The sequence below is a fragment of the Suncus etruscus genome, chromosome 7 (genome assembly GCF_024139225.1).
Source record: "Suncus etruscus isolate mSunEtr1 chromosome 7, mSunEtr1.pri.cur, whole genome shotgun sequence".
Taxonomy (NCBI): domain Eukaryota; kingdom Metazoa; phylum Chordata; class Mammalia; order Eulipotyphla; family Soricidae; genus Suncus; species Suncus etruscus.
In genome coordinates this window covers 41,005,546-41,019,318 of record NC_064854.1, presented here as the reverse complement: position 1 = coordinate 41,019,318, position 13,773 = coordinate 41,005,546, and the positions used below count along the sequence as shown (strand labels likewise).

At 41.9% G+C, this 13,773-nt stretch overlaps 1 protein-coding gene across 1 annotated transcript in view; it reads left to right on the top strand.

The window, feature by feature from the left end:
• Nucleotides 1-13,773, top strand: part of CAPN8 (calpain 8) — an 83,868-nt gene that overhangs the window by 59,303 nt on the left and 10,792 nt on the right. The window contains exons 13-15 of the mRNA XM_049776485.1: nt 1,085-1,121; nt 9,745-9,813; nt 12,889-12,946. Of these exons, the coding sequence (XP_049632442.1) occupies nt 1,085-1,121; nt 9,745-9,813; nt 12,889-12,946 (164 nt within the window). The remainder of the gene's footprint in view (nt 1-1,084; nt 1,122-9,744; nt 9,814-12,888; nt 12,947-13,773) is intronic.

The following is a 13,773-nucleotide window of genomic DNA, read 5'->3' as shown; positions in this document are numbered from 1 at the left end:
GGCATGCAGAGCAGAGAGCATTGCTCCAGCCCTTTAAGCTTTCTCTGGAGGCAAGCAGGGAGTTGGTTTTGTTTGTTTGTTTGTTTTTTAAAGAAAAGGTAGGCTTAGGGAGAAAGAGCATCAGGATCAGCCTACTTAGAGGGATTTCCATGGGTGTGACCAAGGGTGTGAGGCTTAGGGAGAAAGTTCTAGGTGAGATCCCAGCTCCTCCTCTGTCACACACACAGGATACACAGACATATGTTTATACAAACAGACATACCACTAATAGCACACCTGGGGCACTTACACATTACACCTACATACTACACATAGAGCACTTACATATCACCATACTGTACTTCTAATTCATGCAAGAATTATATAAGCCTCCTCTACAGTTATAATACAGTTACCAATGCACAGATGCCACACACATATAACACACACATGCAAACCACTACCCCATTCACATTGTACCCAATGTTCAGTACAAATAAAGTCCCCATCCACACACACTACACTATTTCCATGCACATATATGTTGACAGGGGCATGGATTGTGGATTTCCCACACATTCCCCAGAGTCTAGTTTCATAGGACAAGCATAGCTGGGTTTCCAGAGGAGAAGAGTGGGAACAGCTCAGTGGAGAGAGAGTTCCTCAGCAGAATGTGTCAACTGATGAATGTTCTAGATACCACGAAGGACCAACGTTTAGGTAGTTCTTTCCTCTGGTGGAAAGCTCTGGGTGGGTGGGCTGAGGGAGGTGACAGAGTGGGATCTTAGCTGAGGGACACCTCAATGCAGTTTGATGCATGTCAGAACTGAAACTCTTGGATGAAACATCCACTGTAACTTCCTTAAAAGAATTGAGCTCTGAGTGGCTGGAGAGATTGCACAGAGTGAAAGGCACTTGCCTGCATGCATATAGGTTGGATCTTCTGCATCATATATAATTCCTTGAGTAGCACCAGTTGTAATTCCTGAGCGCAGAGTCAGGAGTTATCCCTGAGCATTGCCAAGGGTGGTGGTCCCCAAGCCTGCCCCCAAATTTGAGACTTTCTTGTCTTTATATTTGGTTGATTACTTTCTTTGTATCTTAGGGAGATTGGGGACATGGTAGCAGGAAATCCACACGAGGTATGTAGTTGCTGCCTTTGCCAAGCTCTCATGCTGCTCTCATTTTAAAGTTTCTCATCACAGAGTTCTTTGTGTGGTTAAGGATGGGACATCACAAAATCACAATGTTTTCGGGGCCTTCAGTTTCATCACAAATATCAGATGGGAGCAGTATTTGTATCATATTTACAGACTAAAGTGGGGGGACATCTTAATCCGCCACTTTCCCATTATCAGGACCCTCGGAGCACTCCCTGTGTGTCTGAACAGTTCAGTACAGGATACAGAAGACAATGATCCAGTCTCATATTCTCAAGGCTTAGAGGAAATTTATCCTTAGGGGATAAATGATGGGGCACAAGAAAATGAAGAAGGATGAGAAGGTTTTATTTTTTTTTGCCAGAAATTGAATAAATCTCTATATGTGTACACGCATGTGTATATGCATGCTTATACTGTATCTATGTATGCATATGTGTGAAATGTATAGGAACTGGATCGAGTACTTAATCTAGGAAGGCCCCACAGAGAAGGTGTGATATCAGAGCTGACTAGGGGGAAATCAGCACAACAGGTTCTACCTACCTTACTCCTTGTGTTTCTAGTGTGCTGTAGATGACATGTGTGAGGAGCCAGTGAGTGTTTCTGATTCACTGGGGGCAATGTCTGGGGGTGGCACTATTTAATAGCAGCTAGGCAGCCCAGGCTTCACAGGGATAGGCTTGGCCTTCACACTCTGTTCTGTTTGCTCAGCTATGTTGTGTGTTTCTGTAGATGCTGCACAGAGCACCTCTCAGATGCTGTTTCCATCCTTGACTCTGTGGGAGGTGGGTGGATATGTTCTATTGTTTGGCTTGATATCAACTTATAAGTTCACATTTCTGCAGATGCAGAAGCTGCCAAATACATATTCCTTCAGGGAGTATGGGGATTCAGGGGAGAGCTGTTCTGTGAGTTTGTAAGATAGAAATGTGAGCCCCATAAGGGCTGGAGCAAGAGTAGAGTGGGTAGAAGTCCTGCTGACTTGGGATTGACTCCCAGTCCTGAGCCCCTGCCAGAAATGATTCCTGAGTGCTGTCCAGAGTAAGCCCTGATTAACTCTGTGTGTGTGTTCAAACTACAAAAGGAAGGAAGGAAGAAATGAAGAAAGAGAGATGAGAGAAAGAGAGAGTGCGAGAGAGCAAGAGTAAGAAAGAGCAAGAGAGAGAGAGGGAGAGAGAGAAGAATGTGGGCTCTCGTGTTAATTCCTTCTTTTTCCAGTCAACTCACTGAATGGATCTTGGTGCAGAATAGTCAAGTCAGTGGTCAACAGCACCCCTCACAGCAGCCAAGAAGCCACCTGCACTGCAATTTCTGGCTGGCACACTAGGCACTTTATTCTTGTGACTCTTGGAGATGGGAACTGGACAGATGTTGCTTGGCTGCCAGGCCTTTAAGGTCCTTTCACAGTGGCCTCACCTGCAGCTATCTCAGATTTGAAGAAAGCCAGTATGAAGGACAGAGATCTGAGCCTACAGTTCAACTGGCGAGATATTGGGGTTTTCCAAAGCGCCAAAGCATATGGGTCCACACAATGTCCCTTGAGATTCCCAGTCTCAGTTCACAAGTTCTGTGCTACTGGGACTTGGAGTTTTTGAGGCACTAGGAACTCTCTGACCTAAGGTCTTGTATCTTTTTCTCCAAGGTTCCTGAGTATGGCTGTAGAGTCATGAATTCAGGGCCTGTGGACTTTCAAAGGCATCTTCTTGGACACTTGCCTTTCACATCTTACACACATGTCACACATGCATGCACATATGTGTACATGCACACACAGACATAGAATAAAACTCGAGAAGCCAGAGAAATAGCAGGTAGGTAAGGTGTTTGCCTTGCATGCAGAAGGACGGTGGTTTGAATCCTGGCATACCATATGGTCCCCAGATATGCCAGGAGCGATTTCTGAGCATAGAGCCAGGAGTAACCCCTGAGCACTGCCAAAACAACCAAACCAAACCAAACCAAAACAAAACAAAACAAAACAAAAGAATAAGACTTGAAACTTCATAGGAGACAGGCAGAGTGTTCAAGAATTTCTGTTGTCATTGTTGTTGTTTTCCAAAGAAAAGGAACATATGAGGTTGGAGAGAGAGTACAACACATAGGGGTTGATCAACATCTCATAATATTGCTTGAGCACAACCATGAGTAATTCCTGAGTGCAGAGCCAGGAATAACCTTTTAAAATTGCCGTGTGGCCCCATTTTTTAGTTTTAAAAGGGAATAGGTAAAACTGAGCCAAACATAACTAATAGAAAAATCTGAGTAGAACTGGGATTTTTAGAGTTGGGGAAAGCAACAGTGGAGGGGTTCAATGAACAGGGATGTTGTACTTTGGTGGGATATTGTACTTTGCAGTGATATTGTACTGATGGTAGTTTAGTAGTGGATGCTGTGATACCATATATTTAACGAGGTCTGAGACTATATTTAAAGAGATATGTATCCATAAAAGCTGCCTGCAGTGTTATACAACATGCAGATGCATTTGCAGGATTGTAAACTAGTGTTGCCTTCATTAAAAATCACCAACTGCTGTTTTCCTCCTTCCAGAAATGTCTAAGAGATTCACAGTCAGGCATCTATGGAGTCTGATTGTTCAATAATAATGGGAGAGTGTAAAATAGTGGGGAAACAAACAAACTCTTAGAACTTGGTTGGTTGGCTTTGAAAGGCTGTAAAGGTCTGGTCACCTCACCATGTAACAGAATCCAGTAAAATGGTTCATGGCTTTTGCTGCTTTACCTTTTACAAAGTGCTTTAAGTTCTCTTCTCAGAAGTACACCTAGCCGTGTGTCACTTAGGGGACCATTTGGTGCTGGAAATTGAAACCAAGGTTCTTATATGCCAAAAATCACATGCTCCAGCCATTTGTACCACCATCCCACCCCCACTAGCCATTTCTTTTCCTTTTTTATTTTAAGCACCATGATTTTCAACACTGTTACTGCTAGAGTCTCATGGGTACAGCAATTCACAATCCACCAGAGTGTCTACTTCCCTTCATCACTTTGTCCCAGTCTTCCCATCACCAACTTTGGTAAATGCAGTGTTTTAGCTCAGTTCTCAGGTTCTGTTGCCAAAGGCTATTTCTCCCCATCTCAATACTTATATAGAACTCTTCCCAGCTTCTGCCAGGTTCCAGTAATTATTTTTGAATGAATGGAAAAAACCCTAGAGTATAAATTATGTGCCATCCTATAAAAGGCATCTTTCCCCCTTTTCTATCAAAAACTTGGCCTGTACCCAAGGATACTCCAGTAACAGAGAACCTATTGCTTAGAAATTTGTGTCTTTATTCATTATCATAGGTTTTTCTCGTAGTGTGTGTGTTTTTGTTTCTTTGTTTGTTTTGGTTTTGGGGCCAAACCTGGCAATGCTCAGGGGTTACTCCTGGCTCTATGCTCAGAAATAGCTCCTGGCAGGCACAGGGGACCATATGGGACACCGAGATTCGAACCAATCACCTTAGGTCCTGGATTTGCTGCTTGCAGGGCAAACACCGCCATGCTATCTCTCCAGCCCTGTTTGTTTGTTTTAATTTTTGGGCCACATCCAGTGGTGGTCAGGGGTTACTCCTGGCTCTGCACTCAGAAGTCGCTCATAGCAGGGTTGGGGAGCCATATAGGATGCTGAGGATTGAACCAGGGTCCCTGGGCCAGCAGTGTGCAAGATAAATGCCTGACCGCTGTGCTATCACTCCGGATCACAGTGCACAATTTTTAAATACTTTATTAGGTGGGGAGGGTCACATCTGCTCAGAGCTTACCCCTGGCTCTGCTCAGGAATTCCTAGTACAGGGACTTGGGGGACCATATGAGGTGGTTAGGGTTGAGCCCAGTAGACTGAAATCAAGGCATGCGCTCTGCCTACTTGTACTATCTCTTCAGTCTGATAGATATGTTCTTCCAGACAGATCAAATTTTCATTCCATGTCCAGAATTTATAGACTAGCCATTAGAATTTGGAGCACGATAGGTCCTCGAATAACATTGCTTCCTGCAGCATCGCTTTATGATAGGGTTGATGAGAAAAAACAATCCCAGCCAAGTGGAATAAAAACAGTGTCATTCAAGGACTTGGCTTTTATTCTTTGATGACTTTCATATTATTGTACTTCAAGTTGGACTTTCTAAAACACTATAGAGCATAGAGATTTAGAAAGTATAAAGTATAAGAGAGGGCTGCACTTTCTAAGGCCCTATATATATACAGGATGTATATACATACATACATATCACATATCACATTGCATGAACCTTATCAAGCACCTTTTCTTTTTTCTCTTTTCAAAATTACTTTATATTAGTGTGATTTTTAAATTTTTTTCTAAAGAATTTAGATGTGCTTTTAGATTGCTGCTCATCATACATGCAAACAGTATGGTGGGCTCAACTTAGCAGTGCAAAAGAAGGAAAGTGCCAAGAGACGCCATGTGTCCTTCTGGTTGTCATTCCGGTGCCAGTGGTAGAATGGTGGATCATGAGGAGACTGACCTCATAATCAAGAGTGTTAAATAAGAGCCAGAGAGATAGCACAGTAGTAGGGTGGTTGCCTTGCATGCAGCTGATCCAGGACAGGCAGTGGTTAGAATCCCGGCATGCCATATAATTCCCTGAGCCTGCCAGAAGTGATTTCTGGGCACAGAGCCAAGAGTAAACCCTAAGAGCCACCGGGTGTGACCCAAAAACCAAAAAAAAAAAAAGTGTGAAATAAAATAATCCATGTAATAAAATGGAGCAGTAGCAAAGTACACCACGAGCATGGAGGCATAATGGTGTAAAAGTAAAGGACTCACCTTTGTGAATACTCTCAGAGACAGCAGGCCAGCTTGTGGCTTTTCTCCATTCCATCTGGTGGAAACAGCTGGGGAAGTCATCTTGTTTGGGATCAAGCCCCTTGTCACATTAGAAAGTCTCTGGGCAGAACCATTCATATAATTTGCACAGGTCTCTGACCCACACTAGCTCTCATTTGATTCTCAAAATGTCCCCGTGCAACAGGCCTAGTTAATTCAATAGTAGATTGAAAGTAATAACTGTCCAGAGACCCTAGCTGGACTCCAGTAAGTGGATAATCTGACATCAACTCTCTTCTCTGGCTTCAACTTCTGTTATCTCCACTGGGCGCTATTTTTTTCAATGGGGGAATGGTCACATTCATTGATGGAGGGTCTCAGGGCCCATTTCCATCCCATTGATACTCAGACCATAGCTTATCTGGGGTGCTCTGCAATATGGACTCAGGACAAAGTGCTGAAAGTTTAAGTGTATAGTATAATGATTAGGCCACAGGTTAGGGCCTGACAGTGTGTAAGATGATACCAAGCCATCAACCCAAACAAAAGTGTTCCCCCAACTTCCTCCTTCCCTAAACCTTTTCCTTTGATATGAAAAAAATCCACTGGATAGTACTTTTGTGTCTCGAGACTTTTATTTTCTCCTCAATTTTGTAGAAAAATACAGAAATGAGGTAAAACAAAGTAAGTTATGTTCCAAGGTTCTATGAGAAAGACAAGAGCCAATATCTAGAAGATAAAAATACAATTTAAGAAAAAAAGGAGGTGACAGTTTTGTTTTGCAGAGGTGCAGCAAATATTGGAGAAATTAGGAAGGAAATACCCTTAGCCTAAAACAACAGGGTGTCTCTACCCATGAAACAGTCAGGCTTCTAGAAACTTTTCTGTGAATTCTTTAGGGGTACATTATCATGTCATCTACAAATAGATAGTTTGGCCTCTCTTTTCTGATTTGGATTCCTTTGATTTCCTTCTCTTTTTTGATTGCTATTGCTAGGACTTCTAATATTATGTTGAATAAAAGTGGAGACAGTGGACAACCTTGCCTAGTGCCTGACTTTAGTGGGAATGTTTTCAGTCTTTGTCCTGTTAAGAATAATGTTGGCTATGAGTTTCTTTTTTTTTTTTTTTTTTTTTTTTGGTTTTTGGGCCGCACCCGGCTGTGCTCAGGGGTTACTCCTGGCTGTCTGCTCAGAAATAGCTCCTGGCAGGCACGGGGGACCATATGGGACACCGGGATTCGAACCAACCACCTTTGGGCCTGGATCGGCTGCTTGCAAGGCAAACGCCGCTGTGCTATCTCTCCGGGCCCGGCTAAGAGTTTCTTATAGATAGCTGTTACTATCTTGAGGAAGGTTCCTTTTACACCTATTTTGCTTAGGGTTTTCATCATGAATGGGTGTTGGATTTTGTTAAATGTTTTCCCTGCATCAATTGATATGATCATGTAGTTTTTATTCTTTCTTTTACTGATATGGTGTATGATATTGTTTAATTTGTTTAATTTGCATATATTGAACCATCCTAGCATTCCTGGGATGCAACCTACTTGGTCAAGATGTATAATCTTTTTGATGTGTTGTTGGATTCATTTTGCTAAGATTTTATTAAGGGTTTCTGCATCCATGTTCATCAGTGATATTGATCTGTAGTTTTATTTATTAATGGAATATTTGTCAGTTTTGGGAAGGGATGTGATATTAGCTTCATAAAAAGTATTAGGCAGGATTCCAGTCTTTTTGATGTTTTGGAAGAGTCTAAGAATCGGTGGTAGTAATTTCTCTTTGAATGTTTGACAGGATTCAGCTGTAAATGTGTCTTGTCCTGGACTTTTATTCTTGAGGAGCTTTTAAATTTCTGTTTCAATCTCCTTACTTGTGATTGGCCTGTTTAGGCTTTCTACTTACCCCTTATTAAGTATCAAGAGATGATATTTTTCCAGAAATATGTCCATATCTTCTAGGTTCTCTAGATTAATTAAGTACAGTATTCATAATAAGCAGTCACGATGTATTGTATTGCTTGGAGTTCTGTTGTAATTTCTCCCCTTTCATTTCTGATCTGATTTATTTGAGTATTTTCCTTTTATTTTCTCGTGAGTCTTGCCAGTGGTTTGTCTTTCTTGTTTATTCTTTTTATAAACCAGCTCCTGGTCTCATTAAATCTTTGTATTGTTTCCTTGGTTTCTATATTATTGATTTCTGCTCTGATTTTTAGTATTTCTTTTCTTCTGTTTGTGCTTGTGTTCCTTTGCTGCTTGCTTTTCAGATATTTAAGTGTCCCATTAAGTTGTTGATTTTGTTATTTTCTTTTTTCTTAATGTAGGCCTGTATTGCTATGAGTTTGCCCCTAATTACTGCTTTTGCTGTATCCCACAGATTTTGGTAATTTTTTCTTTATTACCATTTATCTCAAGAAATCTCTTTATTTATTCCTTGATTTTCTCTTTGATCCAGCTGTTGTTGAGTAGTATGTTATTTAATCTTCAACTGTTAGATTTTTCTCCACATCTTTTTACAATCAATTTGTACTTGTGGCATTATGATATGATAGGATAGTTGGTATAATTCTTATTTTTGTGACTTCATGTAAGTGAGACTTGTGTCCTAATATATATAATATATATTAATATATAATATATTACACAATATATTTTATATTATACAATATATTATATAATATTATAAAATACATAGTATGTAATATTATATGATTGTATTATAATATGTTATATTTATAATATAATAATATAAAATATAATTGTTTGTTTTTGTTTTTGGTTTTGTTTTTGGGTCACACCTGGAAGCACTCAGGGGTTACTCAGAAATTGCTCCTGGCAAGCTCAGGGGACCATATGGGATGCTGGGATTTGAACCATCATCCTTCTGCATACAAGGCAAACGCCTTACCTCCATGCTATCTCTCTGACCTTAAAATATAATATTTATAAATTTATACAACTATATGACATAAATTAAAAAGTCTTTGCACAGACACCCTAGTATCTGCACATTTTGGGAAGAGGGGAGTGGATGGGTGATTTCTACAGACCTGTGTTGCAGCCAGAGCTTTCTGTCTGGTGGCGAAACACAGGGTAGATACCATGTATTTGATTAATGGAACTAATTAATGGCTCCTTGAACATTGCTGAGTGCAGCCCTGGAGGTCCCACACTTTCCTGAGGTGGCCTGAATATCCCTGATATTGCAGGGCCTGAGCAGCATCATATTCTTGTATTAAACTGATGACTTGAGAATTCCTGGGGACCTCCTAATATCCTGGGTACCTTTGGGGGATGCATCCCTCCTCCCAAAACAGTGTTACAAAGTTTCTAAACCACTTTTAAATTGTGTTGCTCTTTGAGACTTTGAGAAAAGCTAAAAATAGACAAAACAAAAGCAAAACATACAATCCAAACTTATAAGTGTTTTCTAAAATGTTCATATTTCTGGAGCTCAGAGAACCCCAAAAGTCAGTGGTGAACCACCAACCTGGAATAAAGTTCTCTGCTCACTAGATTTCTATAGCTCTCAGGCCATTTGGAGACAGTCAGAATTCAGACTTAGTGGAAATCATTCACACACCTTAGGGAAGACACTCCTAGGCCCAGCCTGTATCCTCACTGACCTATGGGCTCCCTGGGAATAGGGCCTTGGACCTCTTTAATTTTCTCTGACTAGTTCCCCTTTGATTGGTACCTGGTGTCATGATGGGTACACAGTGGGTCAATGGTGAATGTGTGAGTTTGAGATATTCTCTCTTTCTTCTCCATGTTTCTAATGTAAACTTTACAATTGTTTTTTTAAGCCACTTCCCAGTGAGCTGGACCAGGAAGACAGCCAGTTCAGGAGTCTGTTTGAGAAGCTTGCAGGAGACGTAAGTGAGGGACAGGTCTACCACCTAGTAGATAAACCCCAGAGTATTGAAGATGAATCCTGGTGGTTCCCAGGTGGTTATATGGTGTCAGGATGAAAACTAGGCCTACCACAGTCCATTGAACTATCTCTCTAGCTATGCACTACTGATGTGTCCCACCCCCTTCTTCCCCACTCAGAAAAAGTAAAAGCTTTATTTGTATAGGTTTTTTTTGTTTGTTTGTTTTTAAATCACATCCGGTGATGCTCAGGGGTTACTCCTGGCTATGCACTCAGAAATCACTCCTGGCTTGGGGGACTATATGGGACACCAAGGATCAAACCCAGGTCTGTCCTGGATCAGCAGTGTGCAAGGCAAATGTCCTACTACTGCGCTATTGCTCCAGCCCCTCTATTTGTATAGTTTTTTTTGGATGCTTGTTTTGTTTTTTGTTTTTGAGTCACATCCGGTGATGCTCAGGGGTTACTCCTGGCTATGCACTCAGAAATCACTCCTGGCTTGGAGGACCATATAGGACACCAGGGATCAAACCCGGGTCTGTCCTGGATCAGCAGTGTGCAAGGCAAGTGCCCTACTGCTGTGCTATAGCTCCAGCCCCTCTATTTGTATAGTTTTGCTTCTCTTTTCTCTCCTGCCTTTGCTGGCAATGCCCCTCCCCACCAACGTGAATTTGCTGGTGAAGGTAAGTAAGTTCACAGGGAGAGATACAGCTGGGGTGCAAGGCCTCAGATGGTCAAGCCACTTAGACCTGAGACATCTTGTCTATGTTTGTTAGTTTTAGGACAACACATGGCTGTGTTCAGGCTGTACTCCTGCTTTCCTTTCAGGGATCACTCATAGTGGGCATATAGATTTCTTGGGTCATCTGTATGCAAGGCAAGAAATAGCTTCTGGGGCTGGAGAGGTGACGCTAGAAGTAAGGCGCCTGCCTTGCAAGTGCTAGCCTATGACGGACTGCAGTTCAATCCCTCAGCATCCCATATGGTCCCCCCAAGCCAGGGGTGATTTCTGAGCACATAGCCAGGAGTAACTCCTGAGCGTCAAACTGGTGTGGCCCCAAAAATCAAACAAAAAAATAGAAAGAGCTCCTGATCACTGTACTATTTCTCTGGCTTTGGACATTTGACATTGGACATTAGAGACATTTTAGAGTGTTCTTGATCTTCTTATTGGGCCTGTCTATTCTGTGATCAGTCTCCTCAGAGAGGCTGGCAAGAGCTGGCTCAGAGTAGTGGGACCAGTCATTGTGCTGCAGACATCTTGCGTCCCTAAGCAAAACCTTAGTGGGGCTATAAAACCTCGCTGGAAGAGAGTGGGTACATGAGGCAGATGAATATGAAATATAAAATAATTGAGACCACACAAAATGCATTGTATGGGGACCCACGTCTATGAGACGAGAGACAATTTTACTTTTCAGCCCATGACATTTTAAGCACAACTCTGGTATGCAAGGTAATTTCAGGGAAAACAAAGGGCAGAGGATCCTTAGAAGGGACAACACAATGGTACCAGACCCTAGAATCTACATATCAAATAACTACCAGATGTAGGTGAGAAAGAGCCCTGCTAGAGGTAAAGGAAAACATGAGCTGAAGATGTTTTTGGGTAAGCAAAAAACAGGTTTTTCAAGAAACAGGAAGAGAGAAAGAGACAGGTTTTGGAAGAAATATATTTGCAGTGGCCGAAAAATGGATTTTTGGGAGGATAGAAATAATTGTTTACCATCATGGAGCTAGACTCAGAAAAACAAGCTGATGGTGCCAGGTTTTACTGAGTAAGAGTTACAAATAAATTAGCCACTGGGGAGCTTTTGGCGGGCTTTCTTTGGTACTGAAATTCCTTTATGACTGCAGGATAATAACTAAGGCAGAATTTCTGTAGTATAGCAGAAACAAATTAAAGGGAAAATGTTAAGTCACTACCATGTAAGAAATATGACAGAAATATCGCCAGTGATCCACGTAAGGATCAATGATTGACTTCTCCAACGGGCCTTCTGGCAGATATTTCTTGGGAGGAAAATTAGGCACTGCACCAGTGCCTAAAGCCAAAAGTCACATCTGGTGCGTGCTTCCTTAATAATTAGAGTCATGCATGCTGCATGCCTCTACACATTGGGTACACGAAACCACACGTGCACACAGGAGGTGACCGGATGAGACCATATATTTGGTGCCAGAGTCCCAGGGAAAAGTGGGTCTCAGTTGAAGTCTCTTGACTGTTCTATGCCCATCTCTCTGAGCTGATTGGTGAACCACCTGGTTCAGCATTTCTGCAAACACACCTGGGTTATCCTGATGCCCTAAGGATGGATGCCCCGTTTGAGATGGTGCCTGCAAGAAATAATAGATCCTCTACCCAGTGGTAGACTGGGAGCTGTAGGATTTGGAGTTTGGGGGAGACAAGTTTGGTTCTAAGAATAGCTCTGTTACATAACCACTGGAATATCAGGAGACCCTATCATATGGAAGCCATGTTGCACCTTGAGTACATATGGAGCAAGCACTTGTAAACCCTGGTTTCAACTCTCTAAAAGGGACACAGACTGGACCCCAGGTTGTCACTGTGGTGGCCCACTGGGTGGGTTGCTAGGATAATAATGTCCTACACTTTGCCATCTATTCATGTATCTCCCAGCACCTCCACCGTCACAGATCTTTCCCTTTGAGGATACCTACACCTGTCATTAAAACACCTCTTTAACCAGGCAATAAGGAACCCCAGAGTGAACGAGAACTTGGATTTAATTTTATTCACTTTTCGAGTTGTGGGGTGGGGGAAAGGTTTTGGCCATGCCTATCTGTGCTCAACACTTACTCCTGACTTTGGGCTCAGTGATCACTCCTGGATATGTTCAGGGGACCATATGGCATTTCAGAAAATCAAGTTGGGGTCAACTGCATGAAGAGCAAGTTCCTTAACTCCTGTACTATTTCTTCAGTCAAGTTTTTAAAATGTTCCAGTCTTGTAAAATCTCAGGCTTCATGGATCAGGTTTCTGAGGTATTCTGCTTTGCTTGAATGTCATCAAACATATACCTGGGCCCTCTGTGACTAATACTTTTCTTTCTAGGATTTGGAGATTAATGCTAATGAGCTCAAGGACATTTTGAATGGGGTATTTTCCAGACGTAAGTTTTGCCTGGTGGCTTCTCAGTAAGTCTGCAATGGTGGCGGGGGTAGACTAGGGTCTGGGAGAAAAGGTCTTTGGGTTCTACCACATGGGGGTTCATTCCCTCTGGGGTAAGAAAATGCTCAGAAACTCTCTTTTATTGCTGATGGGAATGTAGATTGGTCCAGTCTTTTTGAAAAAACAACATGAATATTCCTCAAAAAGCTAGAAATTCTCTCCCTCTCTTTCTTTCTTTTTTTGTTTTTGTTTTTGTGTTTGGGCCATACCCAGTGATGTTCAAGGGCTACTCCTGGCTATGCGCTCAGAAATTGCTCCTGGCTTGGAGGACCATATGGGATGCTGGGAGATGTAAATGTGGTCCATCCTAGGTCAGCGCATGCAAGTCAAATGTCCTTGTGCCATTGCTCCAGTCCCTGTCCCTCTCTTTATGACTCATTTCATTCAGCATAATACTCTCCATATCTATACATGTATAAGAAAATTTCATGATTTCATTTTTTCTAACATCTGTATAATATTCCATTGTGTAGAAGTACCACAGTTTCTTTAGCCACTCATCTGTTCTCGGGCATTTGTGTTATTTCCAGACTTTGGCTTTTGTGAGTAGTGCTGCAATGAACATAGGAGTGCAGATGCCTTTTCTGTATTAGGTTTTTGGTACCCTAGGAAATATTTGTGATATAAAAAAAACCCATAGTGTGGTAATATAACCAAAGACAATAGAGATGAGGCCAAGAAGGACAGTCCATGGTAGGAAGCTTGCCACAAAAAATGGAAGGGTATAGTTAGGGCCGAGAAGGGACCACTATAACAATTAAAGTTGGA